This window comes from Fistularia commersonii, chromosome 21 (assembly GCF_037954325.1).
Source record: "Fistularia commersonii isolate RoL2024-O1a breed Wild chromosome 21, RoL_Fcom_v1.0, whole genome shotgun sequence".
Taxonomy (NCBI): domain Eukaryota; kingdom Metazoa; phylum Chordata; class Actinopteri; order Syngnathiformes; family Fistulariidae; genus Fistularia; species Fistularia commersonii.
In genome coordinates, this window is record NC_141304.1 from 10,868,901 (window position 1) to 10,894,079 (window position 25,179).

The following is a 25,179-nucleotide window of genomic DNA, read 5'->3' on the forward strand; positions in this document are numbered from 1 at the left end:
GAACCCCGCCTTTCGCCCAATGACAATTGGGATGGACTTTGTATAGAGTAGACACCATCTCATATCCAATATGATCTGGACCAAACCTGCCAGATACCTGAAAGCTTGGAGTTGTACAGCATATTGAACCCACAACTGCCTGATCTCGGTGAATAAGCTGGCCCAACATGCCTTGTTGCTAAATGAGCTTCACACACTAGACTGGGATATTACTTTTATTTTTGTATTGTATATATTTTACAGTCTATTTCTCTTATTACTATTTGCACCATGTAATGCTGCTGTGACAATTGATTTTCCCTGTTGTGAGATCAATAAAGGCTATCTTATCTTATACCGCATCTGATAGAGACTTCTCAAAAATATCATTATTGTAGGGCTGAAGAAGTCTGTGGCATTCTGGAAGGGAGCTGCTCCCATAAAGAAATCCATTTTGTGTTTAGTTCTCAGGGAAGCTCAGAGTCCCGTCCTTCATCTGGCCCTGCAGAGGACAGGCCGGAGCAGCGGGTGGCACCGCAGGACATCTTGTGCTCCACACAGCTGAAACACAGAGCAAGTCAACAAACCAAGGCTGGTCTCTCTTGCCGCCCCTCTGACTCCAGCTCTTCTCCGCTGTGCGGAGGGGATGCTGACAGCGACACCGACCTGTCCGATACGGAGCGAGGGCCAGCTCTGCCTCCTGCTGGCGAACCTCCTCAAATGCAGCTGCAGCCGGAGATCCAAGAAGATGGCCGTCTGTCCCGTGGCTGCAGATCAAAAGCACAGGGAGCCCATGCGGAATTTAACTATCCAGACTTCCTGCCGCCGCCGTTCAATTCCTGGAGCCTCACACAGCTGGCAATTTTCTACAACACAGAGGGCCGAGGGGCCTCGCGACCACGCCTGGTGGGTCCGCTGGAGAGGTACTTGGAGCGGCTGCTGCATCTGGAGTGGCAGCAGATCCAGACGCTCCAAGAGGAGAGCAGGAAATCCATCGCGTCGGACGTGACGTTGAGCAACAACAGGTCAACTGCCGCTGCCACTTCGTTGCGCCTCAGCTCCCCCAAGTGTATACTCCAGTGTCAGCGTGGCTTCCCCCTCAGTTTCTTGTCCTCACTGGCCGGACATTCCACCCTCCTGTCCGGTTACAGCTCTGTGCCATGCTGCCGCTCAACCCACAACCACGGCCGCCAGTCCAGGCTCAGCCCGCTGGAGGCGCACAAGGGACCGGCGCCACTTCCCAGGAGGAGCTACAGTGAGAGCCGGGTCCATTTCTCAGAGAGAGGCTTGGGACGCCTCAGGGACAGCAGCCCTGCACGGACCAGCAGCCATCTGAAGAGGATGCAGGCATCTGGCAACATTCGCAATCCACCTCAGGGTCCGAATGCCAAGAACAACCCTTCTGCCAAGGAACGGGGCATTTGTGGAGCTCACCCGGACCACAGGGCAACAGTGGGCTGCAGGATGAGGAGTGGCTCAGAGCAGAGGCGAGAATGGAGAAGAGCAGAGCTGAGGGAGCGTGAGATCAAACCGGATGCTGTGGCAGCAATAATGGATAATTTGCCTGGATCCAAGTATTCTTACATCAGCAGAAGTAACCGGCACAAACAGGTTGAATTTGTTACATAACAACAACTCCAACCACTGCAAAGACATTCATGTAATGTCTTATTACATTGTGAATGTGTCTAATCACTCATTTGAATGAGTCAACAGAAGCACAAGAAACTAAATTAAATTAAATTAGATTAAATTAGATTAAATTGAAGTAAAGTAAAATAAAGTTAACTCAATCATTCAGAGTAGGTGATCTGGTTTCACAGATTTCATGTTACTGCCTTTTTGTATACTGTAATTTTGTAACACTGTAGGTGTAAATTGTTGGGTCACTGTAAAATATGTAATCCGAACATATTTGATGGTGATTTTGGCTAAAAATGAACAATATTTACAGTGAGTCAAATATGGGATGGTCAGCACAAGTTTTTTTTTTAACAATACTCCACTGGCCAACATTGTTCTAACACACACAACACTTAGAATATTGAATGTGAATACCTTTAAATCTCCTTCCCCAAATATTAGTTTGTATCATAATCATTAAGATGGAGTGAACAAAAATAAATTAATTCATGATTTTTTTTTCTTAAATTTTGGAGAAAAAAAATCTGGGGAAAAACCTCAGGATAAATATTTTTTTTAAATGTCGGTCACTCACTTTGTGGTAAAAATTTTCGTGATCAATTTTCTCTTATTTTGGATTTAAGTATCATGAGCTAAACAGTAAACAGCTTTTCAGACAACAAAGTGACATTGACAGATAGGAAATATAAATTAATTAAAAAAAAAAACATCTGGCAAGACTGATTAATACTGATATTTTTCTATTCATTTCAAATGCATCCATCTTTGACTTGTTGACTGAATGATTAAAATGCACTTGTATATTGTTTGATATGCACCTGTATGTTCAAAACTGTAATACTACATCCCCATGTGCCCATGCACATGCATGCATGCACACACGCAACCATCCACTCATATTACATTTTTTGGTCAAAAGATTCAAGAACATTGAAAAACAAAGCATTATGAACCTGCATCAAAACTATATTAACATATATCATCTGTCAAATGACAATGAAAAAAATGAATGGCAATTTTCTTGTCATTGCGGTTTTCAGATTTTTTTGTCACTTACAGATGTTTACTAATGTTTGATCAAATTATCTTTTTAGCTGATTTTAAGGTACACGGCTGCTTATTTTATTTCCTGATATTTTAGAATGTATTGTTGAAAATATGTTAAATGTCTATTTATTTGTCTATCTATGTATTCATTTATATAGCCGAACAGTTGAAATCATACAATTTTGATGTCCGTCTGATCGAGTTTTTGCTCTCCCTTCGGTAGATAGTTTTTTGTTGAAAATATCACAAATGTTTTAAATGTCTCACCCTTGTCCTTTTTTTCTCGGTGCTATATTGGAATAATAAACAGATATTCAGAATCTGTATTGAAAAACATTTGTTGTCACATATATTAATCCCGTAAGCACTTCTTTGTATTCAGGGTTTTCCAAGCCTCAATTTGCATCAAATAGTCGATCAAATGAGTACAGCACTTTTTCTGCTGGCACTTCCTTGGTTCTCTGACCAAATTATACAGATTTTAAACTCTTTTTTTTTTAAGTAGTCAAAATCATAATTTCAGGCAGGAAAACTAAATCCTGTTAACCTGCCACTGAGTTTCCTTGAAAACTGCAGATCAAATTTGAGAACTGATGATTTGTTGGATGGAATGAGTCAAGATATATGTAGACAAAAGACACACCTCAGGTATGTTGTACTGGTCTGCCTCTTGCTGCCGAAAAGTACTGACCCATCGAGGCGTGGACTCTATTACACTCCCGAGGGTGTGCTGTGGTGTCTGGCAGCAAGAAGTTGACTGATCTTTGTAAATCCTGCAAGTTTCCCATGAAAGAGGGCCCATGATCTGCAACAATGCCTAGGTAGGCGGTACATGCGCATGGATGGCAAGTCCTAAGGTTTCCCAGCAGAGCATTGCCCAAAGCATCACTCTGCCTCCATCAGCTTACTTCCGTCCCATAGTGCATCCTGGTGCTGAGTGTCCCTGGTAAGCAATGCAGTTGTGCCTGGCCACCTTCTTGCATTGCTTCATGGTTCAGTTCTGTTGCTCACGTATCCACTGATGCCGCTTTTGTCAGTGGACAGGGGTCAGCACGGACACCCTGACCTGTCTGAGGCTATGCAGCCCCATGCGCGACAGACTGCGATGTACTATGTATTTGGACACCTTTCTGTCAGAGCCAGCATTAACTTCTTCAGCAATTTGAGCAACAGTAGCTTGCCTGTTTACAATTGGACCACATAGGGCAGTCTTCATTCCCCATGTGCTTCAATGACCAAATTTATGTAGATGATGACTGTGGCTCTGTTGGTAGTGTGTTGCCCTCCAATTTGAAGGCTGGTGGATCGATTCCAAGCTCTTCCTTTCTGCATACCGATGTGTCCTTGGGCAAGACCCTTTATCACCAGCTGGCTCTGTTAGTGCTTTGCATGGATGCTATTCCACAAAAGCACTTAGGTAATGAAAATGCCATATAAGCATTGAACCCAGAGTAAAGAAATTAAAAAAAAAGGCATGCATATCTTACATGCTTGCTTTTTCTCATATTTTTTTTTTTTTTTTTTTTTTTTAAACAGTAGAAACAATTGCACACGGACTGACAAACTAGGGTTTGTAATTCCTCCAAACAACGAAGTTACAAGTCGGTACTTCCTGTTTTATAATCGTTGTTTCCCGACGGACGTATTTTTATAGTAACACAAAACATAAGGCAACATGGATGCGACGTCGCAGCGCATTATCGAGTATCTACAGGAGGTGGAAGAGGCGGCAGAGGATATTCTTAGCAGCAAACAACAGGTATGGAAAGCAAACCGTATGATTTGTTTTTTTTTTCTAGATGTTGCTAATTATAGCCTGATGCGGTAGCCATTAGCGCTGTGACCGGAAGCTAGCTAAATGAATGCTAACGTGCTAAAGTTGCTCCGTATGGCTACAGTTTCTTTATTTTGCATTGATTGCTCCAAATCTGTGGGGGGAAACACATTGATGTAAAAACTATACGATGCAATACGTGTTTTATCCAAATTGCCATTCTGTTCCCCAAAAACTAAATCTGACAGACACAATTTTTTAATGAAACAAACCTGGCGTTTCGGGGCAACGTTGAAAACATGTCATGATCCAGTTCACGCCAACATTTCACACTTGAATTCGGGTCCAAGCAAATTCTATTTTATTCTTCAATATTGTTTTCTTTCAGTTGGTGGTTTCAGAAGGTTCAGAAAATATAGAATTACAGAAAATATAGAAATCGGCTATTCTTGTATCGATGTCAGTCTTATATGAAATAACCATGCATTGTATCTCATTCCTGTCTGTGTACAATACTACATTTGAAATGTATTGTCATGTTCTCACACTGCATGTTGTCACTGCTTCCACATTTTCACTACCTGATTCTGGTCCAGTTTTCATTATTATGCGTTTCATCCATCAAGCTACAAGTCCACACATCTACCGTAGGATTAACCTTATCGCAGGAAGGTTGCTGCTCCATTTAGACGCTTGATGACTATATTCATGACCCCTTATATTGAAGCAGAAATTTCTAACGAGTTACTTTTGCCAAATAACAACAACAATTAAAACAAACAAAAAACAGCAGGCCTTCACTGACTATAATCTGGGCAGCACATTTAGGGGCAGTTTAATAAACTCCTTGGTTTAAGAAATCAAAAAAATGAATAGGTTCCAGGGAGTTCTAGATGGCATTCCTTCATTTTCTCGGTTGTTATCTGATAAATCTTAATTTTGTTGTCGCCTCTGATTTATTTTCTAAACACACATACAGTACTTTCTCCCCCTTTTACAAACACTCATCCTACCTATTTCTGCATTAGCACATGATGGTCCAGAGACACTATAGACCAAAGGAAAATAAAGAGGAAATCCCCTTTAAAGTAAGGGGAGCCTCGTGACAGGAGACGTGTCGACAAAATCAGGAATTTTCTGCATATTTTATGAAGCATTTATTAAATAAGAACATTCATGGGGTGAAGATTGTTCTATCGTCTTATAAAGTGACTAGAATGTGTCAATTTCTCTTCCCCTCAGCTTTCTTTGTCTGCTTTTATTGTTTATTTGGGGTTTGTGCAAATGCACTGTTAACATATGTTCAGTAATATGCTGTATGTAAGTTTCAATTCAAATAAAGTTAATCTCATAGATGTTGATGATCACTTCTCAAACACATGTGATGAACATTTGTAGTCGTTTATGGTTTGCCTGTATCTGCCCAACTGGTTTGAGAGTTTACTGCAGACCGCCGTTCTTCCAGATCGTGACCTTGGACACGAAGAGAAACAGGAACAGAGAAGCTCTAAATGCACTGAGGAATGAAATGTCAGATTCAGGTTAGTGACAGGATGTGGTGACATGAGGCTCGGGTGCTGTTACACCACACCCGTTCTGGCATTGAGCGCTTGCTTTTTTAGAATATCCGATAATCAGTTTCCAAATCAAACTAACACTGAAATGAATTTTAGTTTACGGTTCAAGTTGTAGATTTCATCAAAAGAAGCCTTACGGTCAATAGGCAAAAAAGCCTGATAAAATTATGGTAAGAATGATGTAAAAATAGTTTGAAGTCCTAAAATCAACCAGATTTAACCCCTGAATGTCTGCAAGAAAAAAAGTCCTCTGCATCTCAGTCCTAGCTTTGCTGGAAATGCACCGAATATGTGTCATTGGGCCATTTTCCAAATTCAAGCAGAGCATTTGTCACACATTGATAATGTTCAACCTATTTTTTCTTTCTTATTTTTTTAACAACCAGCTTTATTGGCAGGGGATTTGATTGCAAACATACCAGCTTACTCAGTTTATCTGTTTGACCGAGTTGTTATACATTAATGACAGCTCAGGTATTTGCTGCCAGGCATCTTTGCACCTGGAGTGTCAGAGATTTTCAAATAATTAACATTGAAAAGAAATGAAGGTCCTTTTAAAAATGGTCTTTATATATTTTAAATTGAAGGTTTTTTGTAGTCCTTGATATGTAGTGTAGTCCTTATGTAGTCCTTGATATGTCTTGGTTTAAATTGTTTATTTAAACTTATTTATTTTCTGTCGAAATTTACTGTGTACCATCACTGACCTGTTCCACCTTGTAGATGAACCTTTTACACTTTAGAAACAGCGTACCTGCACAAAAACATGGATGAATGACAGGATTAGCGTTAAACAATCTTGTAACAGTGTCTGAAGGAGTCAAAGCTAGCAGATTTTTTTTTTAAGTCAAATTAATACTCAGTTTCACTGTGTGTTCACATTATGCAGTTCAGTACAAAATAAACAGGAGCAGTACGATCCGGTTACACACACAAGTTAATTTGAAAATTCATAATAACAACACACTCCTGTTTTCCCATAAGATTTACACATATTCTTATATCACCACAAACTACCGTCATACCGAAAGGAGTTTCCCCCCGTAATTTATCTTATTACCTGATTCTCATGTTGCTGTGTTGATAGTAAACAACATCAGGCGAACGTGCTTTGCTTCAATTTATGTAATGTGTGTTATTTTCCATCCACAAGTCAATTATGTCAACAGTTTTAATGCTTTCTCTCACAGCAAAGGTAAAGGTTTGCTTTGGAAACATGTTCATCAAGTTTCCCAGATCCAAGGCACTGGAGATGGTCCAGAAAGGTACAGACCCGTCAACTGTGAGACAAAGTTCGCCTGTGAGCGGACCGGCCGGCGCGAGTAATGTGTTTCCCTGCCGTCTGTAGATCAAGAGCAGTTGGACAAAGAGATCGACAACCTCCGCAGGGAACTGAAGACTAAAGTGAATCACCTCAGCGAGATGCAGGGTATGGAGAGATCGCACACTGCGCTTTTTTTTTTTTCTTTTTTACTATCACATGCGGGGAAATTGGTTGGGTTATGACTCCTTATCAGGTGTGAGGGCAGGGAGGTTTACATACGGTAAATAATTCTTTTGACGGCAATGGTATTTTTATTTTTATCACATTTCCTCTGAAACCATAGCCAATATAAATAGAAGAAACCAAGATGTGATAACTGTTGAATTGTATTTAACCCTCAGTTTAAGGGGTTTATCTTTTTTTAAACACAGCGTGTTGTTTTCAAACGGCCCATAGTGATTGCACTGTAGAAAAGCTATGCAATTCGCGGAAGGACATCTGCTTTCTATACTGCAGTTTCATTCCAGTTTGACCAGGCGTCAGCAGCCCGCGGCTCCAGAGCTGCAATAGAGTAGTAGAGTATACTTGAGTATTTCATTTGAATTAATTTTATTTTAGTTTGTTCATTTTTTTATGTAAATTTGGAGAATAAAATACAAATAAAATTAAAAAATCGAAATGACATCTGCCCAGTGACACAATTCATTGAGGTTTTGTGGCCTTGACGTGTAGACACTCTGCACTGACATTTAGGAGCATAAGTCACATTAAACAAGTAAAATAGGTTTTTACTTGGCGTTCATTTACAAATATATATTTTGAAGTGTTCAGTGAAATATTACTTTTTATTTGCAGTGGCAGTTGACTGCATTGGCCCAGTACAGGCCATAAAAAGATGACAGTTTTGGTTTGCTGCTGAAGGATAATTTAAGTTTAGCCTTATATTTTGTAAATACAAGGACAACTCAAGTATACATTCTTTTATCTGAACATAATCTTCACCCCAATGTTTTTTTTTCGGAGTTCAAAGGGTTTTTTTTTTGCATGCAACTTTTCCCAGGAGCAGTTCATTGATTTCACGACTGCAACAAAGTATATTTTTTTTATACATAGCATGTAGGGGGAAAAAGATATTATTGCATATATGTTTTTCCATTTTTGATGTCAAAAGGGTTTTGTGACTCCCAGTGTTTTCGTTTCGGGTCCAAGTGGCTCTTTGAACGGTGAAGGTTACCGACCCCCCAGTTAGACAATAGTGAAGTTCCAGCACATGGCTGGAAGAAGAGGAAGGAAAATATTTATTTATGAATGCATTTTTCCTGCTGTTTTCCGAACGCCATGTCCTCTGACATGTCAAAGTGAGCAGAGTGTGTGTGTGTGTTCTCAGGGAAACCCGAGCTCCGGGGATATAATCTCTCTCCTCTGTCTGGTGAAGAAGTCAGAGCCATGAACAGCCTGTTTAAGAGGTGACATCACATTCCCAGGTTCAGTCATCTCATGACCCGCGGTAACCCTCCCAGGCGGCCGCCTACCCACACCGCCCTATGGTATCACTGGCTGTGAGTCACCTTTAGGCCCCAATTTCATTGTAGGCCAGATGAACAGTGTACATAATGTGGCATTTAATTTATCATTTCAATGTTTATTTTACTCTCAGTTTCTCAACCGTATGTAATAAATGTATATAGGTTTAAGAGTGGCACTGACTGACAGCATCTTTGTCCTTTTTTATTTTTAAATATCAAATATTTGCAATGAACTCAGTTCTAGACACAACAGTGAAGAGGAAAGTCATGTTCCAGTACAAATCTTGATTCTGTAGGTTGAATTTAAAAAAAAAGTCCTCATCCTGACTAACTCAAAAAAACGGGCTCCTGCACCTCTGAGAGCGCAGCGGACACATAGGGTTTTTGGGCAAAAGGTGTTCCAGTTCTCAGACGTGTGCACCCAAACAAGCCATTACTTGTGTAGTGGTGGACAAAGGCCTGAAAGTCTGGGCTATTTGAAAGCGGGCAGCTCCAGCAGGAACGTCACTCCAGTCAGGTGGATTCCAGTTAAAAGCCTTGTTGCTGCGGATTATGTTACTGATCTCCAATAAACCCAGATGCAGCTTCAAATCCCTAGGTTATTGGCTCAGGTTCTTCTGTAATGTGACAACTGACCGAACAGACAAAAAATATTAACTACTTGTTCCTTGCCTCTTGGTTGTTACCCTTAGAGGCCACCATAGCCAATCATCTGCCTCCAACTAACCATCTCCTCTGCATCCTATTCTCTCACACCAACTGACTTCATGTCCACTGTTGCTCCATGCATAAATCTCCTCTAGACCTCTTGTCTGACAGCTCCAAGCTTAGCTCCCTCCTACCAATATCTTCTCCATCCGTCCTCTGTCCATGTCCAAACCGTCTCAGTCTGACTTTATCTCCAGAACGCCTAACGTGCTCTGACAGACTCATTCCTGATCCTATCCATCCTCCTCGCTCCCAAACATTCCTTCCACATCTTCATTCCATCTTTTTGTCAGCACTAGTGTCTCTAAAGAGATCAGAAACCGCAACATGCTACATTAAATCAATAACAAAAGCAACACTCTGTCAGGCTAGTTTGTAAAATGCTTTTATTTAATTATTTCTGTTTAATTTCTAACTTATGTATTGGTATTCACTGTATGCAAAGACAACTTTATCTATCCATCTGGCTATTTATACATAATATAATAATTGTAAGTTATGAACAACTGCAAAATTAGCAAATTCCTTGAAATTTGTAAAATTGTTATCATTGTTTATTATCACCATACTACATAGCATGTAAAAATTGGATTAAAATGTTACAGTTCAATGTAAAATTCACCCACATTTGAAATCTATCAGGAAATCACTTGGAAATTGATCTGAATATTATTATTATTGGCTACATTTTTTAATTTTTTTTTTAAAATTCATTTCAATTTTTTACCGAAAAATAATAAATAACTTTATGGAAATAGACCGTGTTTTTCGGTTGAGTGATGAGGGTTCTTTGACTTCTCAGGCCCGGCATTAAACAGATACAGGACACCGTGAGTGTTGACAGCAACGTGTTCACTGTCTTATTCTGCTGCCGATTATCACTGAAGAGCCCGTATCCACGGAAACCCCAGCAACAACGGCAAAATATAATCCATCAACATTAAGTATCCGCTGACAGCTGGATGACCTGACGCCTCGCACGCCACGACCCGTTTCCGCCCTTCAGAAATGCAGAAGATGTCTAGTTACCATGTCAACGCATCGCACAATCTCGGTGGACCGGCCTTCTGTTACCGTGGAGACCAGCGGGAGGCTGGAAGCCGAAGATGAGAAACAGTTTTGTTTTTTTTTTCCTCCATCCCACAGCCGTGACACAGTGTTCAGAGCGGAGACACTGCTGTGCATCCGCTCGCTTTATAACATAAAACACTGTTGAATCCCTGAGGTGGGATGGAAATCACACGAGATAAAAGGTGAATTCTTCCATATCTGAGTCAGAAGTCAGATAGTGCGATAAGAAAAAAGCAAAGCTTATTTAAATGTTTTGACATGAGAAAAATATTCACATACTGCATAAAATTACAAGATTGAAAAAATATACAAGCTAACTCTAACCTCAAATAGAATTAAAATCAGATCAATATTATGAAATCAAATATGAAATTAAATCTACATAGGTGTAAATCCATTTGATATACACTGCGGAAAGGAAGAATACCCCGCCAAATATTGAAATATATCCTTGCAAAGCCAGGGGACATCAAACCGAAAATAAATCAAAAGTATAACAAGTTGATATAAACATCTGTTACCTCACCTAAAGAAAAACAACACATGAAACAAATCAAACTAAGCGGTAGCTCATAATAACGTATTTTGTTGCAGGCTCAGTAATCATGAAATATATATGTGCTACTTGAATGGGGAAAATAATAATTTATTCACATCCCCCAGGTAAGAGAACATTTAGAAACAATGACATTTATTTTATATCCATTTAATATCTTGTTATAGACGCCAACATCTCTGTTGTTTCACTGTCAATGTTTTGGGTCCAACCGTGGATGTGGACGGTGTTTCGTACAGCAGAAGGGGACTTTCTTTTCCTGGCAGAGGAAAACATGGTGGAAAAAGTGGAATCAGTGTGTCTCTATTTTACTAGTTGCACAGAAAATGTCTACCTAGAATTTTGACCACACATCATTATACATTTTTCCAGATTACATGGATCTAAATCATTGATTTATTTATGTATCTATAATTTTTTTTTTAGATCCCTTATGTCCAAACCATGTTTCAGTTCAGGCCATACAAGAAGCACATGTATTTTCTTTTAATTAACTATTTATTTATATTTGTTTTTTTCTTTTTAAAGAATGTTTGCATTTTTCCATCTATCTATCTATCTATCCATCCATCCATCCATCCATATTATGTCTATCAGGGGTTTCTATATTTTGTGGGAGCATTGTTAGCACACATCGGTTGCGATTTCCTTAAACCTGCATTACGCAGCCGGGGCTGTTTTGTGGGAATTTAAAGTTTTCCAGGTTCAGATATCAATACGTGTCTTAGGAGAGACGCGTCCGTGTTTTTTCTTGTTCGAAGTTGTCAAACAGCAGGATTGGGTTTCCTCAGCGTTCATCGCTGAGAGTCTCGGGGACCAAGTAACCTCATGGAGATCTCGCCGGCGTCCAGCTATTCAGCCAAAGCAAGCAAGTAAGCAAAATATTCAACCGAGAATTCTTAATCTGTCGATTACTTTCTTCACTGGTCGGCTAGTTTTTCATTCAGGAGACTGGAAAATGCTGATGAATGCCTCTTTTCCAAAGGCCAAACCATAAATGTCCCTTTATAAAAGATAGATGTTCTTTTTGTTGTTGTTGTTCTTACTATTCCAGTATATGGTTTGACTTGAAACCATTAATAAATAATAAGAAATATGGCTTTGAGTGTAATATTTGGCGAGTGAATGATTCTGAAAGGTTCTGGCCTTTACTTAACTTCACAAACAAATCCTGTTCTTCTTGCATGGAAAAGAGTTGCTGTGAATGAAGGATTCCAAATTCGATAGCGAGCATCCAAGTGTTGTTTTGCTCAGTTTTCTGAGGTTCTGTGATGTCGATACTTTGATTGGAAGGAGAAAAAAAAGCAAAAGTAATTTGAAACTATGTTATTATGTATAGATACAGTGTGATTGGTGAAATTAGACCCAAAGCAAATCTTTCCTCCCTCTTTGCTTGATTTCTGTCTGAATGTCAGCATATTATGAGAAGCCATGGTAAGAATCTCGGTAAGTGTCTGTTCCTGTGAGATTTGGACCTGCAATGCCTATTTTTGCCTCATGTTAAAGGTAATAAGTTCTAAATTCTTGTTTCCTTGAAGCCAAAACTCAAGAAATAGGCAATGAGTGTCTTGGGATTTTTTTTTTTTCAGTTTATTTTGCTTTTTATTTTGTAAAATTGTGTTCCAATGAATACTTGACAAGAGTACCGAATATGTGGAAATTTGTTCAACCCTGAAGGACAAATAACAAACACTGGATACTGAACATCTGAATTTAATCTCCTCATAACTTTATTAATCCCCCCTTTTTTTACGATGCAATTTTCCGAGTTTGGATGAAGGCAACATTTTTAAGGGGTCAAAAAAAAAACCCAAAACAGATTCATTTGATTGAATACATTCGACTGGCCAAGTCATTTGAAGGTGTTCAACAGAACGTGAATATTGCAAATTAATATGCTAAAGAATGAATCTATGCAGCAATGATCTGCAGATACATTATCATATATCATTACTTTTTCTTCTAATTTAAAATATATAAATAAATTAATATTATTTAAATTGATATATATATATATATATATAAGTAAATACATAAATAACTACTCACGCCTTTGTTGGACTTGTAGATTTTCCAGGTTGCAGATCTTGAAAGAACAAAAAAAATAAAGAAATGATATTTCATCAAATCTCGAACTCTGTTCCCACAGGCTATGGAGACTTATTATTAAGTTATACTGCAACATACATCCTCCGGCGGCCTTCGTATCATTTGCTATCATCTGAGGTGGAGTATGGTTTTCAAGTTTTTTTTGAGATTGAGAGGGACTTGACTTTTGAGTGGAGAAATCCAAAGAAGAACTAGAACCAAATTGCTCAAGCGCTATCCCCCCTATTTCTCTTTTTGCGGGTAATGCATGAAAACTGACAGAATTAGCAGCAGCAATGACTAAACCCATTTTAAAACATGTGACTCTTGATTAAACTCTATCATACTGTTATACAGCATTAACTGACCTTTTGGAAGCAGGGATTTAATGGCTCTGCTATAAACCCTCCGGAAAGTGTAACTCATTGATTTAAAAAAAAAAAAACCCTTGCTTGCACGAGCACGTGTGTTTATCTGGTGAAACGCGGCACAATGATTAATCCCGGCCGAGGCTGGAGGTGGCTGTTCACTCCGAGCTGCTCACAGTTCACCCATTTGTTCTGCGACTGAAAGAGCGAGAGCGGCGGACGCTCAGCGGAGCTCAGCGATGCTCTCTCGTCTATGTGGGTGTATGAAATACAGTGTGTGGGAGGAAGTAGGCAGGTGGGTGAGTAAGTACATAACTGAACCAGAATTGTTGAAGCGAAAGTCAGTCAGCCGTCCGGCAATGACGCCGAAGGAAAGCCTCCATGCCGATCCTCTACACTTTACGCCGACTTGAAATCATCCATCTGTGCGCCGGGGCCTCTTCACACTCCATGATCTCTGTTTTTGAACTTGTCCTCCGGAAGTCTTTTTTTTTTTTTTTTTTTTTTTTTTTGGTGACAGCCTCACACCCACCCAGCCAGCCAGCCAGCCCTTCCCTTTCTCTCACTCTCTTCCCTCACCGCTTCAATTTCATAGTGCATCTTCTCTCTCATTTGCATTTGTTCTGCTTCCTTGTGACTAGAAGCAGTTCTTGTCAAAGCGAGGACAAAAAAAAAAAAAAAGAAAGAAAAAGGCACATGGCTTGGACAAAAGAGCAGATTGAAAAAAGTTGGAGCTCTGCAGATGGCAGAGTTCAGTTTGGCTGGCCTTCCCGACTGAAGCGCGAAGTGAGAAGGTGAGTGAATATGTTTTAACAGTTTTTTATTTTTAATTCATTTGTCAACACACACAACCGATCCGTCTTTTTTTTTTCCTTTTCTCATCTGCCCTCTGTGACGGTGCCGCTCGTTCGATTCCTCGTTTCCATTTATTTCGTCCCGCTTGCCAACCGACGGCGATATTTGCAAATTAGAAGAAATAAAAAGAAAAAAAAAAAGAAAACGCAGCATTGGTGTGATATTGTGCTTCATTTTTTGCAAGCCTTGCGTTACGATATGATGCGGGTGTTGCAAGAAGGAAGTTGTAAGTGCGTCGCAAACAGAACTCGCTCTGACAAAACACAGGCCAACTAGTCTCGGTAGCAAAAAAAAAGTGGTGCTTTGCAAAAATTAAAAAAACACACACGAGTCCCTGATGAGATATAAACCGTGGCACCTCACAGCACACACCAACAGCCTTTGCAGAAGCTGTTTCGCAACATTAGGGTAGAGTTTGTATGCCGTGGGTGACTTTGTGCTCTGATTTGTCGGTTGCACAAGTGTCATGAGACTAAATGTTACTACAGTCTGTGAACGGGAGGAAGGAGATGGTTTGTGGAGACACTTTTCGTATAAAGAGGTAAAATCCTCTGAGGTCCTGCTCGGTCCCTCCATGTGGGACCGAGTGATCTGGCATCATCACCTCCTCCTCGTCTTGATTTTATGTACATATAATATCCATATACTTTTATGGATATGTGTGTGTGTGTATGTTATGCTCGCTTCTTTGTTCAACCAATTTTGAAATTCTGCCCAACCTCCAAGTTTCTTTTCCCTCTCCAATAAAACCTAGAAATTCAACCTTTACTTTTGATGCAAAGCAAAACAGAGGTCTCACTCAAACTGTTCTCATCTTTATAGGTATTAAGAGACCTGGCACTGGTGCATCACGACAGCAGCAGTGTTACCATGGAGACTAGCAAGCCGGGATTGGCGAGCGCTCCGGTGAACATTAGCTCTGTCGCAGCACAGACAGAGAAAAGAATGGATGCGCGGGGACCACTGACGGCCGTTTACCTCCAACCGGTGCCTGCTTTGCCAGCGCGGCCTCACTTTCAGTCTCCGACGCCCGCTCCGGATCTGGACGCCCTCCATCTGCCCGCGCCGCCGTTTACCCTCCTGGAGTTCCACATTGTCGGCGGGTTGCAATCCCAGCCGGGATTTAGTCCGGCATCTGCCGCTCCTGCGGCCAGACCTCGGTCGGTGGGGAAACACGTGTGCATCCACTGCGGACGCGACTGTATGAAGCCCAGCGTCCTGGAGAAGCATCTCCGCTGCCACACAGGGGAGCGACCTTATCCCTGCACCGTTTGCGGGGTTTCGTTTAAGACTCAGAGCAACCTCTACAAACACAAGCGCACTCAAGCTCACGCCAGACTCTCTTACGAATCCGAACAGAGCAGCGTGGACAGCATCTCGAGCTCCAGGGACACCAGCACCTCCAGTTTTTCGTTCGACGAGTGCAGCAAGGAATGTGGCAGCCTGGAAAAGGACAACCATATTCACGAGAGAGCCTGTCCTTCCACATCAACCAACAATGCCTTGGAAGTTCACGGAACTCTGGCCGAACCGATGCAATTTGTTAACGGAGGCCAAAAGGCGGAGCTAAACAAAGGAGAACCGGCTGTTGGTCGACATCAACCCCTCCAGAGACAAGAGGCCACTCTGTTCTCCAAGCAGTGGGAAACCTCAGCGTGTAGGACAAAGGCGCAGAGCCACGAAAGCACCGACTCCGGTTTTAGCGAGGGCGGTGACCACAGCATGGATTCCCTCAACAAATCCACCGCCGAGGTCCCCGAAGAAACTATGAGTGCGCTTGTACCTTCAGAACCGTGCCACAACGTACAAGCGCCAAAAGGCGCTACGAGGAAGCTACAAGAGCAGAAGACGCTGGAGGAGCGCATATCGAAGTTGATATCCGAGAATTCAGCCGTTGTGGAGGACAAGCAGCTTGAGCACGTGAGACCGAGAAAGACGGTCCTCTCAAAGCAGGGTAGCATTGACCTCCCGATGCCGTACACGTACAAGGACTCCTTTCACTTTGACATGAGGATCAGCAAGGCTATCAATGTCGGGATGCACAGAAACAAGAATCCCGGGCTGTACAGCTCTGGCCCGACGAGCCAATGCACCGGCACGGAGCATGCCCCCCTAATCCGGAGCAATTCGCTCCCGTACAGCGTTACCCTCCTGCAGCCCGAGAGAGGCAGCCCGTCCTCCTCCTATCAGAGCGATTATGCAACTCTCATTCGGAGAGGAAGCTCGGGCCAGATCAATCCAACAGATTTCGCGATAAAGCCTGCGAGCCAGCAGCCATCCTCCCACCGCCCACTGGTCAGGCAGACAGCCGTAGACTGCAACCACGCAACAGATGCTCCCTCCATTAATTCGTCTATGGAGGAGGCGTGCGCAAGTAGTCTTAGTTGTGATGGGGACGGCAGTGACATTTGTGGTGAGCCAAACAATCGAAAGCTGCGTCGGAAGAAAGCTCAGAAGTTTGCCTACAACAAGTGGTACATGTACGGGGGAGGGAGATTCAAGAAACTCTATGACGGCGGAGATGGCGGCACGATCAAAGGCCGGAAGTCTTCATTAAACCCAGAGCAGGAGATCTTTCAGGGGCTGCAAAAAAGAATGTCAGCAGTTCACAAAGAGACAGAAATGGCAACACGTTCAACTGGAAGCTTTACCGGAAGTAATACGACAACTTGCCTTTCTGCAAAACCTTGCGGTGGAGATGTGAACCCAGACACTAACCAGCAACATTCATCAAACAGTACTCTTCAACCCTCAGTCCACAGAAATTCATCTTTGTCAACTTTACCGTCACCTTCCAATGGGTCGCTGGTTCCTAAGAATGCAGACGTCAAAAACAAAACAGAAGTAGAGTCTGTGACAGATAAACAGAAACATGTTGACCCCGCCTCAGGAGTTTGCAGCACCCATGTTCCCTCAGACAGGAAAAAGCAGAAGACCGATGATAAAATGATCAACTCAGTGGTGATGAAGACCGGCCAAAACACACTGATTCATTCCCCTCCCTCTGTTACTGGCTGCTGGCCTCAGCACAGCACAGATCTCAGTTACGTCAACCTTCAAACAAATCCAAGCCATACTCAGCCCAAAGGGACCGCTTTACCTCCCTGCATAATAAATGCAAATGTTCGAGCAGGTAACACTTCCACTGCCAAGACCACCTTCCTGCCCAAGTATCAGCTCAAGTTTCCAAAGAGTGCTGACTCAACCCCGGGTCTGCACGGCGCCGATAAAACAACGGGAATCGAGGGAAGCGGCGTCAAACAGTGTTCGGTTTTAAACCGGGATCCAGAATCGGCACCCGTGGAAGTACCCAGCTCTGTCACGCCGTCACTCCCTGAGAATACACCTATCACCACTGAGAAAACCGTTACCTACGCTCTTGCGCCCTCACTCTCCTCTCATAAGGATTCCAGCGGATCTGGAGACCCAGGTCAGCTTGGTCTTGCGAGCGTATCTGAGGATTGTGGCTCGACCGCGCCTAAAATGCCGTGCAATATTGTGCCTTGCGAGTCGAAGCTGCCGACGGGTCAAAACGTATTTCACGTTCACACCGCGGACCTTCAGATATGTTTGGAGATCATATCAGACGAACAGCTGGCTCTTATCGAACCCCAAATCGAGCGTCCCACAGGTAGCGGCCCCTCTCCGAAACACAACATGGAAGAAGCAGCTTCGAAAATGATCCAGAGCAGAACTCATAAATCCGAGGCAAAGGACCCCGAACGGTCCAGACATGAAAAGAATTCTGAACTATGTGAATCTTTACCCGTGCAAACCACAAACGACATAAATCCTCCCCGGCCTTTCCAAAATCTCCCCATGGCTGACCACAGCCACTCAACTCCAGATCAATCCAAACCACCCAAAGCCATAGGATTGTCCCTACAGCAACACGGTCATGAAAACACAACCGCGGAGACTCCAGGCCGCGCTGGCGTCGCATCAACCGCCGTTTCCCTGAAACGTATAAAATCGCGAGGGGCGCAGACCTCATGCGAGGAACAAGCCCTCTCGGTGAACCGCAGCGCCGAAGACGAGTCTTCGCTCGAGGGTGAGGGCAAAGGTGGCGCACTCTCCCGATGGCTCCCCGGTCAGCAAAAGGTGATTACGACCCGGTCTGCGGGAGCAATAAGAGAAAAGCACTTGAAAAATGTATTTATGGTGAAAGGGAGCCAACATAAATGTACTCGTAACACACGCACAGAGAATGCCAAGGAAAAGGTCTCCAAACAAGATCATGGAAAAATGAGGTTCAACCAGGCCTCACGTGCTTCATGTACCGATGAGCTGTCCTGCAGGACGCTCGCCATTAATCAAAGTAAAGAACCGAGACGGGAGAATCCAGAGGTGTCGTTCCCTTGCGATGTGCCAAAAGAATCTACATCGGCGGATAATCTCCAGCCATCTGAACACGCAAACGTGGAACGCCACAGCCCGGGAGGTTTGAACACCCCCCGTTCTCTCTCAGAGGATCTCAGTCGCGTCCACACGGAGCTGTTTACATCAGTTTCTTCAAACATCCAGATGGACACGTCCAAAGACGGCCGGGCCACGAGTGTCCAGAGAGTCACTGCAGGTACAGTCAACTCTTTTGGGGAAAAACGGCAGGGGGATTACCGTGTCTACAGGTTATCGGACACCTAAAAGAACTAAAGAGTGATCGGTTGAATGTCTCCATATGAGGGAGTGAATGTTCTTGTGTCTCTATATGTGGCCCTGTGATTGGTCCAGGGCGAATATCGCCTCTCATTTAAAGACAGCTGGGATAGGCTCCAAAATCCCTGCGACCTTGACTGCAGGATGATGAACGAATGTTATTTATTGCGGTTACATTCGGTTGACAGCGACGATATATCAAAAATTAAACGTTCTCACATTTACTTGACTTACATAAAAATCACATAGATAAGAGTCTTAATTTACATTTTGACAAGTATTGCATACATCATGAAATATATTAGTTTCAGCTAGGGACTCTTGATATTTGATTGCGATGGCTCAATTTCTATCAGCAATGTTTGGCTACGTTTCTGGTGTCATTTGATTGTTTCTTTTCTCTTTTTTTAATGCTCAACCATAAGAGGGTGCTATAGGTTCACTGCCGTTTATCCCGCCTGGAAAACGTGAGGCTTATTACTAAAGCAAAAATAACAAAAACCTTTGTTTACAGTATATACGAAAATTGAGGTTTCTGAGAGGCAAAAATCCAGGAATACTAACTGGATAAACATGCAATTTGTGCTGACCCAATTTTAAATGACCAGATGAAGCAGTGAAACTCCTTGTAATCAGTTTTGTTCATGCAAAAAGAACAGTATGAACCGTCTTGGGGACTTTAACAAGTTCCAGACTGCTGATTTTACATAAATGAAGAATTATGATATGATACAAAGCAGTACAATTTTTTTGATTTTCAATGTTTTAATATTGCATCACCTAAAATGCAACAGAAAAGAAAAAATAAATAAAAGTAATAAAGATAATAAAAAAAAATAGAAAAATGCAAGTTGAGAGAATTTAACTTCATTGTAACATAGATAAACAGAATAAGGAAAAAGACAGTGCTAGAAATATTTACATTTATATTTTAGTTTTTAATTTCAGTTGAACATATTTCTGCGGCCCATCCACCTACCGCATAGAACGGAGAGCTGATATCACATCACTGGCTACTGGCCATGGGCGTGTGGCTACAGTGAACAAGGGAAATATTATCCAGGCCCACTGATCTGGAGGGCATCTGTCTAGTCTGGTGCAGAGGTATGGAGGAAGTCAGCTGGATGACGGATCTGATATGTGCCTATGATAACTTCAGCTGCAGGTGAACTGAGGACCCTTCTTTTCGGGACAATCTCATCTTGCCCGACGTGACCCCTTGTTTTCCCGACAAATGATCTGCTCTCGTGTTTCAGAGCTAATTGACATGAACTTAAAATTAGTAGATTTAAAAAAAAAAAAAGGCAAAACCCCAAATCAACACTCAAATAAAATTATTTCATCATTATAGCGTGGCTAGTGTATTTCAGTTCATATTCAGTTCAAAAAAAGCATAATATTCTACCTATCAGGTATTCTTTGCTCATTTAATGGGGTTATTACCATATTACTTTGATTTATAGATTAATATTCATATATCAGCAAAAACATCTTATATGACTGATGTAACCATATCCAATGGCAACAAAAAGATGAGGCAGCTTGTAGCTATAGAAACCGTAATGTGGATGTAGGATGAAGGTCACGTACTGGAAGTATTTTTCCAAGTATATCTAGGCTACCGGGTTGTATTTAAAAATGACATACAGGCGGGGAGAGGTTTGCTGCAACCTTGGCCTGGATCCCAGGGCTCTTTGTGCACATATTTGCTTCCCCTTCCAGAGACTATTGGTCTTGTGTACAACCGTGTTTTTTCAGATGAGTTCAGACCGAGCAGAAAGATTAACTTCATTTGCCCAAATTATAGCAAGATTTTGAGATTATATCAAGTCCTGACCAGAGGGCCTCGGCCCTTCTCAATGCATCAGATAAATTAACATCCTTATCTCTAGAAGACATTTTGTTATTTCAATGCAATCTCAAGAAAATAAAACCATTACCCCATGTAGACGAAGTATTTTACTTATTCAAGTCCGCAATGTATATATTTGTTATCTAAACTCTCTGGGGGTGACTAAATGGCTAATGGTAAAAATGGAATGATGAGAAAAAAAAACAATCTGTATCTCAAAAACTATAGCCAACCTTCTTCTGTGCTAAATATTTGTTAACAAGTGCAATCTAATTGTACTTCTTCAAATGCAAAACTAAAATAAACAGCATCTTATTGTTTCTCCCCAATGACTTGTGGGATTTATTCTTGGTCACAGTAAGTTGAAACATGCTATGTCTTATTCCCTGCACATGTCACGCACAGATATTAGATTTAGGACACGCGTGGCCCTTGTCAGTGTTATGTCTTTGTATACTTTTAGCCCATAAAGCAAATAAAACATAAACATAGAGCTGATACTGTGTGTTGGAAAAATAATGTAACTAATCTGCGTAAAAATGGTGGATTCCATATTGAGATGAATGAGTTGTATTTATTTTTTCCTTCATTTATGTCTGTATTCATTATTGCAACAATTTATTATGATTATGATTATTATACGATTGTTGTTACTGTTGTCGTTGTTGTGAATGCCACAGTTGTCATTGCTATTGCTGGTGCTAATGCCAGTGCTAATGCTAGTTATTATTTATTTATTTAATGGCCTATCACTATTATTACTAATAGGATTATTTTTTTCTCTGTTGTTGTTGTTAGTGTCATAGCTGTTGCTGTTGCTAGTGAATTTGTAAATTATTGTATCATTATTAATATTATTATCATTATTGCTGTTGTAACTGTTGTCGGTGTTGCTACTGCTGGTGTTTTTGCTATTTTTTATTGTTTCTAATAATAATGATAATAATGATAATCATATTTTTTACTATTCTTATATTTCTATAAATATTTCTTCTTGTAGGTGTTCAGGTGGAGGTGTCTGTACCAGGATGTCCAAACCCCTGTCTGTCCCCCAGGCGGTTTGAAAGCAATGAGGGGAGGCAGAAGCAAGCCGGGGTGGAAGTACAGCAAACTGTGCAGGGACAAGAGGGCAAAGCTGCTTTGGGAGAAGACAATTGGAAGATGGACAGGGTGCCAGGACAGCAGGAGATACTTTTACAACAGAGAAGAATTAGCGGGGTGAGTCTTTCCCCTTTTCCCCTCCCCTGCCCATGTTTATCCTCATATGTTATCCAAAGTCCAAGTTTATATAATTATGTCAAACTTAAACCCTCAAGACTGACGCAAACACAAAAACACCGTGAAAAAAAAAAAAAAAAAAGAACCCCCCAAAAAAAACACACAAAAAGAACAAAATGTACAGAAACCCCTCCCAGCCCTGCATTCTTTCTAAATACATTTATTACTTTATATAAACTCAGCTCAACCAGACCACAAATCCCCCACGGGCCGTGCACTGTATATTCAGACTTAACCGGGGGATCACGTGGAGCCAGGTCCGACATATAACAGTCTCTGACACCACGCAGTTGCTTTGGATTTTTTTAAATCCACAGCGAGGGCATTGAAGCTGAAGCCCTGTGTTATTCGCATGACATAGTAAGCACAATAAATATGACTCCCTCCTAGCTATTCCCAACCCGGGCAAAAATACTACAAGGAAAAAAAAACAACAGAAAAAAATAAAACGCAGAACAAATACCCCTTGATGGTTTTATATATGACCGAGCCACACGTAATTGCACACCTGATATATGTTGCCTCCGTCCGTTTCACAACATCTGCGTTCAGTTAACGTGCGGCGAACACAGCTACTTGTTTTCATCTCGGTGTCTTCAAAGCGACCCGAAACCCGAACATGCATAAAGGATGTCCGAGGTTCAGCGCTTGTGAAACCTTGAATGCTCCATCAGCTCGACGGTATGATTTTGTCAAGATGCATAACTCACCAGATACTTTAAGATCTTTGGTATTTCAGCGATGCAGAAAGCTAATGAAAAGTCTAAATGGGTGGAGGACAATGGCTGCACTATCACGGATGGAATGATGGTAATGCTTCCATTCTTTATTCATTAACAGGGAGAAGACAGAGAGGTCAAGGTGGATTCCTCTAAAAACTCTCGGCGATCTGAGCGGCAGCTTTCCCAGACTCACTCTGGAATGTCTGCGTGCCCTCGGCTCCCTCCGAACACATCGAATAACACGAACTCACCTCCCGGCAGCAGTCGCACCGGTCCTCTCAGCTTTCCACACGAAACCATCCTCGCCTGTTTTTCGGAGCGGCAGGGGGCCGGGATCGCTCGGCAACCCGATTTGAGTGGACCCGCCACGACGCAGGGCTTTCTCGCGCGCGCGAAACACACATACTCACAAGTCGAACCTGTTGTTCAACAAACGTTGAACCCGACGACGACCCAACAGCAAGGATACGCGGCTTCAGGTTATATCAGCGCGGCAAACTGCTGTTGTAATAAATCAACATCGGGAAGTCATAAAAGTCCAACTCTCTCGTGCGACGTCAAAACATCTTCCGCCGGTCGCCTTAGCCAAGCCGGAGCTGCTGTATCGACGGGAGAACACGGAACGACCGATGGCAAAGTGGCGGAGAGTTGCGCCGGACGGCTTTCGGAGCCTTCATCGTGCTCACAACCGGAAGGAGCCAGCGATGCAAGTAACCCCAGAGGAGCTGATGCTGCCAAGTCTTACTTCGTGGCCGCTCAGTGTCAAGCCGACCAAACTGCGGAGTGCGTGATCGGCGGTTCGAGGCCGACGTGCTGCCAGGAATACACACTGGACACCAGCAGCAGCGACGACGAGGACAAGCTTATCATCGAACTTTAACGCCCCCCACCACCACCCATTAGTCATATATCATCAATGTATTTCCGTACAAAAAAAGAAATACATACAATTATCTTATTTTCCTATTAATGTTCCCCGGGCAGAGCACTCGTTCCCCCTCGTAACAAAAAACAAAACAAAAACCAACAGCCAAAGAATGTCTATAAGGCTAACATGGAATATATGATGCAGTCGTACTGCATTCTGCAATACTTACTCCATCACCACGGCGTCCAACTGCAGGACGAGCACACACACATACGTTACATCAGCATTCGTGATTTGGTCCTGATTTTTTTTTTTGTTTTGTTTTTCCACCGTATTTGCTGTTGAATCTGTCTAAAGCTGGCGAACGTCGTACCTTGGTCTCAGAGGTAGCGGTATGTCACTTGTAAACTCATCAAAATTTGCAAAAACAAAAAATTACATCTCCGAATGACAAGATGAGACTGAATTCAGACAATAAAATGTGACAGACATATAAAATCAATGACATTTAAAGGGATGTGAGTACTCTGTAAGTCTCTTTTACAACCCTGGGCTCAGAAAGGTCAATGCATGACGTTTCAAGAATAAATCTAAGACGGATGATAAACGGCAGTTAATAGTGACAGACATTTCAGCGTCAACGGCTTACCTGACCCCGGGGGTCTGAGTGGTCTTCGTCAAGCCAGGATAAAAATGAAAAAAAAAAAAAAAAAATGGACTGAACATCAAATGCTAACTCATGTTCCGATTCTTTGTTATCGTTTTTTGAACGCGACATTTCCAAAATGGAGTGAAAACACATGGAGTCCTGTTTAAGATCTCTCCATTTCTATAAAGAAGGGGTGCGCAAGGAAAAAATGCTAATTTTGCACAGAGCCTTTCACCTTCGCTTCCGGGTCCACGTTCCTTAAAAACATCGTCGATTATTCATGTCCGATTCACGGACACAATGCATATATTTCTCGTGGTTGGGTTTCCTTCCAGAGAAGACAAGGGAGACCTGCAGCCCCCAAGGCGCCGCCTTGAACCCGGATACCGAGGTTAACCAAAGTCAGAGCGTTTACGGTGATATTTTCGGGACTACTTGGATCCGTCCATCGTCTTTCTTCAGAACCTGAACCTGCAATCTTATTGTAGACGTGAAACGTGATTTGCATATTCGGCTTCCAGATACCGAAGCATTTTCCACCGTCGTATAGGTGGTTCTTTCCTTGTGTTGGAGATCTTTCGTCGTCGGTGCATTGGAAACCTGAGCGCAACAGAGAGGAAAAAAAAATTACCAATAGCCAGCAGTCATTCTGTATAATCCTAAATTTGGATTTCCGTAACTGCCAGGGGGAACCATA

General features: G+C 42.1%; 3 protein-coding genes and 1 long non-coding RNA gene across 5 annotated transcripts in view; 3 read left to right on the forward strand and 1 right to left on the reverse strand.

Annotated features, from left to right (window-relative positions):
* Positions 1–3,004, forward strand: part of LOC147222277 (uncharacterized) — a 5,424-nt gene extending 2,420 nt beyond the window's left edge. Inside the window, exon 4 of one of the 2 annotated variants that reach the window (XM_086168583.1) lies at positions 378–3,004. In XM_086168583.1, coding sequence (XP_086024709.1) covers positions 378–1,608 — 1,231 coding nt within the window. In that variant the 3' untranslated portion in view covers positions 1,609–3,004. The remainder of the gene's footprint in view (positions 1–377) is intronic. The other variant, XM_086168584.1, reaches the window with a different exon arrangement.
* Positions 3,005–4,292: 1,288 nt separating this feature from the next.
* On the forward strand, positions 4,293–8,981 carry pdrg1 (p53 and DNA-damage regulated 1). The gene is made up of 5 exons (XM_086167748.1): positions 4,293–4,429; positions 5,910–5,985; positions 7,212–7,286; positions 7,370–7,450; positions 8,673–8,981. Exons 1-5 carry the CDS (start codon positions 4,346–4,348, stop codon positions 8,753–8,755), a joined length of 399 nt encoding a protein of 132 aa, XP_086023874.1. The 5' UTR covers positions 4,293–4,345; the 3' UTR covers positions 8,756–8,981.
* A 907-nt stretch (positions 8,982–9,888) lies between these two features.
* On the reverse strand, positions 9,889–13,778 carry LOC147222279 (uncharacterized). The gene is made up of 3 exons (XR_015107739.1): positions 13,603–13,778; positions 13,196–13,232; positions 9,889–11,405 (listed from the first exon to the last, which is right to left on the reverse strand). It is a non-coding gene; the product is annotated as an uncharacterized LOC147222279 (long non-coding RNA).
* znf831 (zinc finger protein 831) lies at positions 13,262–24,440 on the forward strand. The gene is made up of 4 exons (XM_086167747.1): positions 13,262–14,396; positions 15,280–19,033; positions 21,966–22,183; positions 23,084–24,440. The coding sequence occupies exons 2-4, from the start codon at positions 15,328–15,330 to the stop codon at positions 23,843–23,845; spliced, it is 4,686 nt and encodes a 1,561-aa protein (XP_086023873.1). The 5' UTR covers positions 13,262–14,396; positions 15,280–15,327; the 3' UTR covers positions 23,846–24,440.
* Positions 24,441–25,179: the final 739 nt, after the last annotated feature.

Excerpts from the sequence above, each read along its gene's own strand:
- pdrg1 (XM_086167748.1), top strand. The coding sequence starts at position 4,346 with ATGGATGCGACGTCGCAGCGCATTATCGAGTATCTACAGGAGGTGGAA. Across the intron at positions 4,430-5,909 it reads TTCTTAGCAGCAAACAACAG|ATCGTGACCTTGGACACGAA; the intron begins GTATGGAAAGCA and ends CCGTTCTTCCAG. Across the intron at positions 7,451-8,672 it reads TCACCTCAGCGAGATGCAGG|GGAAACCCGAGCTCCGGGGA; the intron begins GTATGGAGAGAT and ends GTGTGTTCTCAG.
- znf831 (XM_086167747.1), top strand. The coding sequence starts at position 15,328 with ATGGAGACTAGCAAGCCGGGATTGGCGAGCGCTCCGGTGAACATTAGC. Across the intron at positions 19,034-21,965 it reads TGTCCAGAGAGTCACTGCAG|GTGTTCAGGTGGAGGTGTCT; the intron begins GTACAGTCAACT and ends TTCTTCTTGTAG. Across the intron at positions 22,184-23,083 it reads AACAGAGAAGAATTAGCGGG|GGAGAAGACAGAGAGGTCAA; the intron begins GTGAGTCTTTCC and ends ATTCATTAACAG.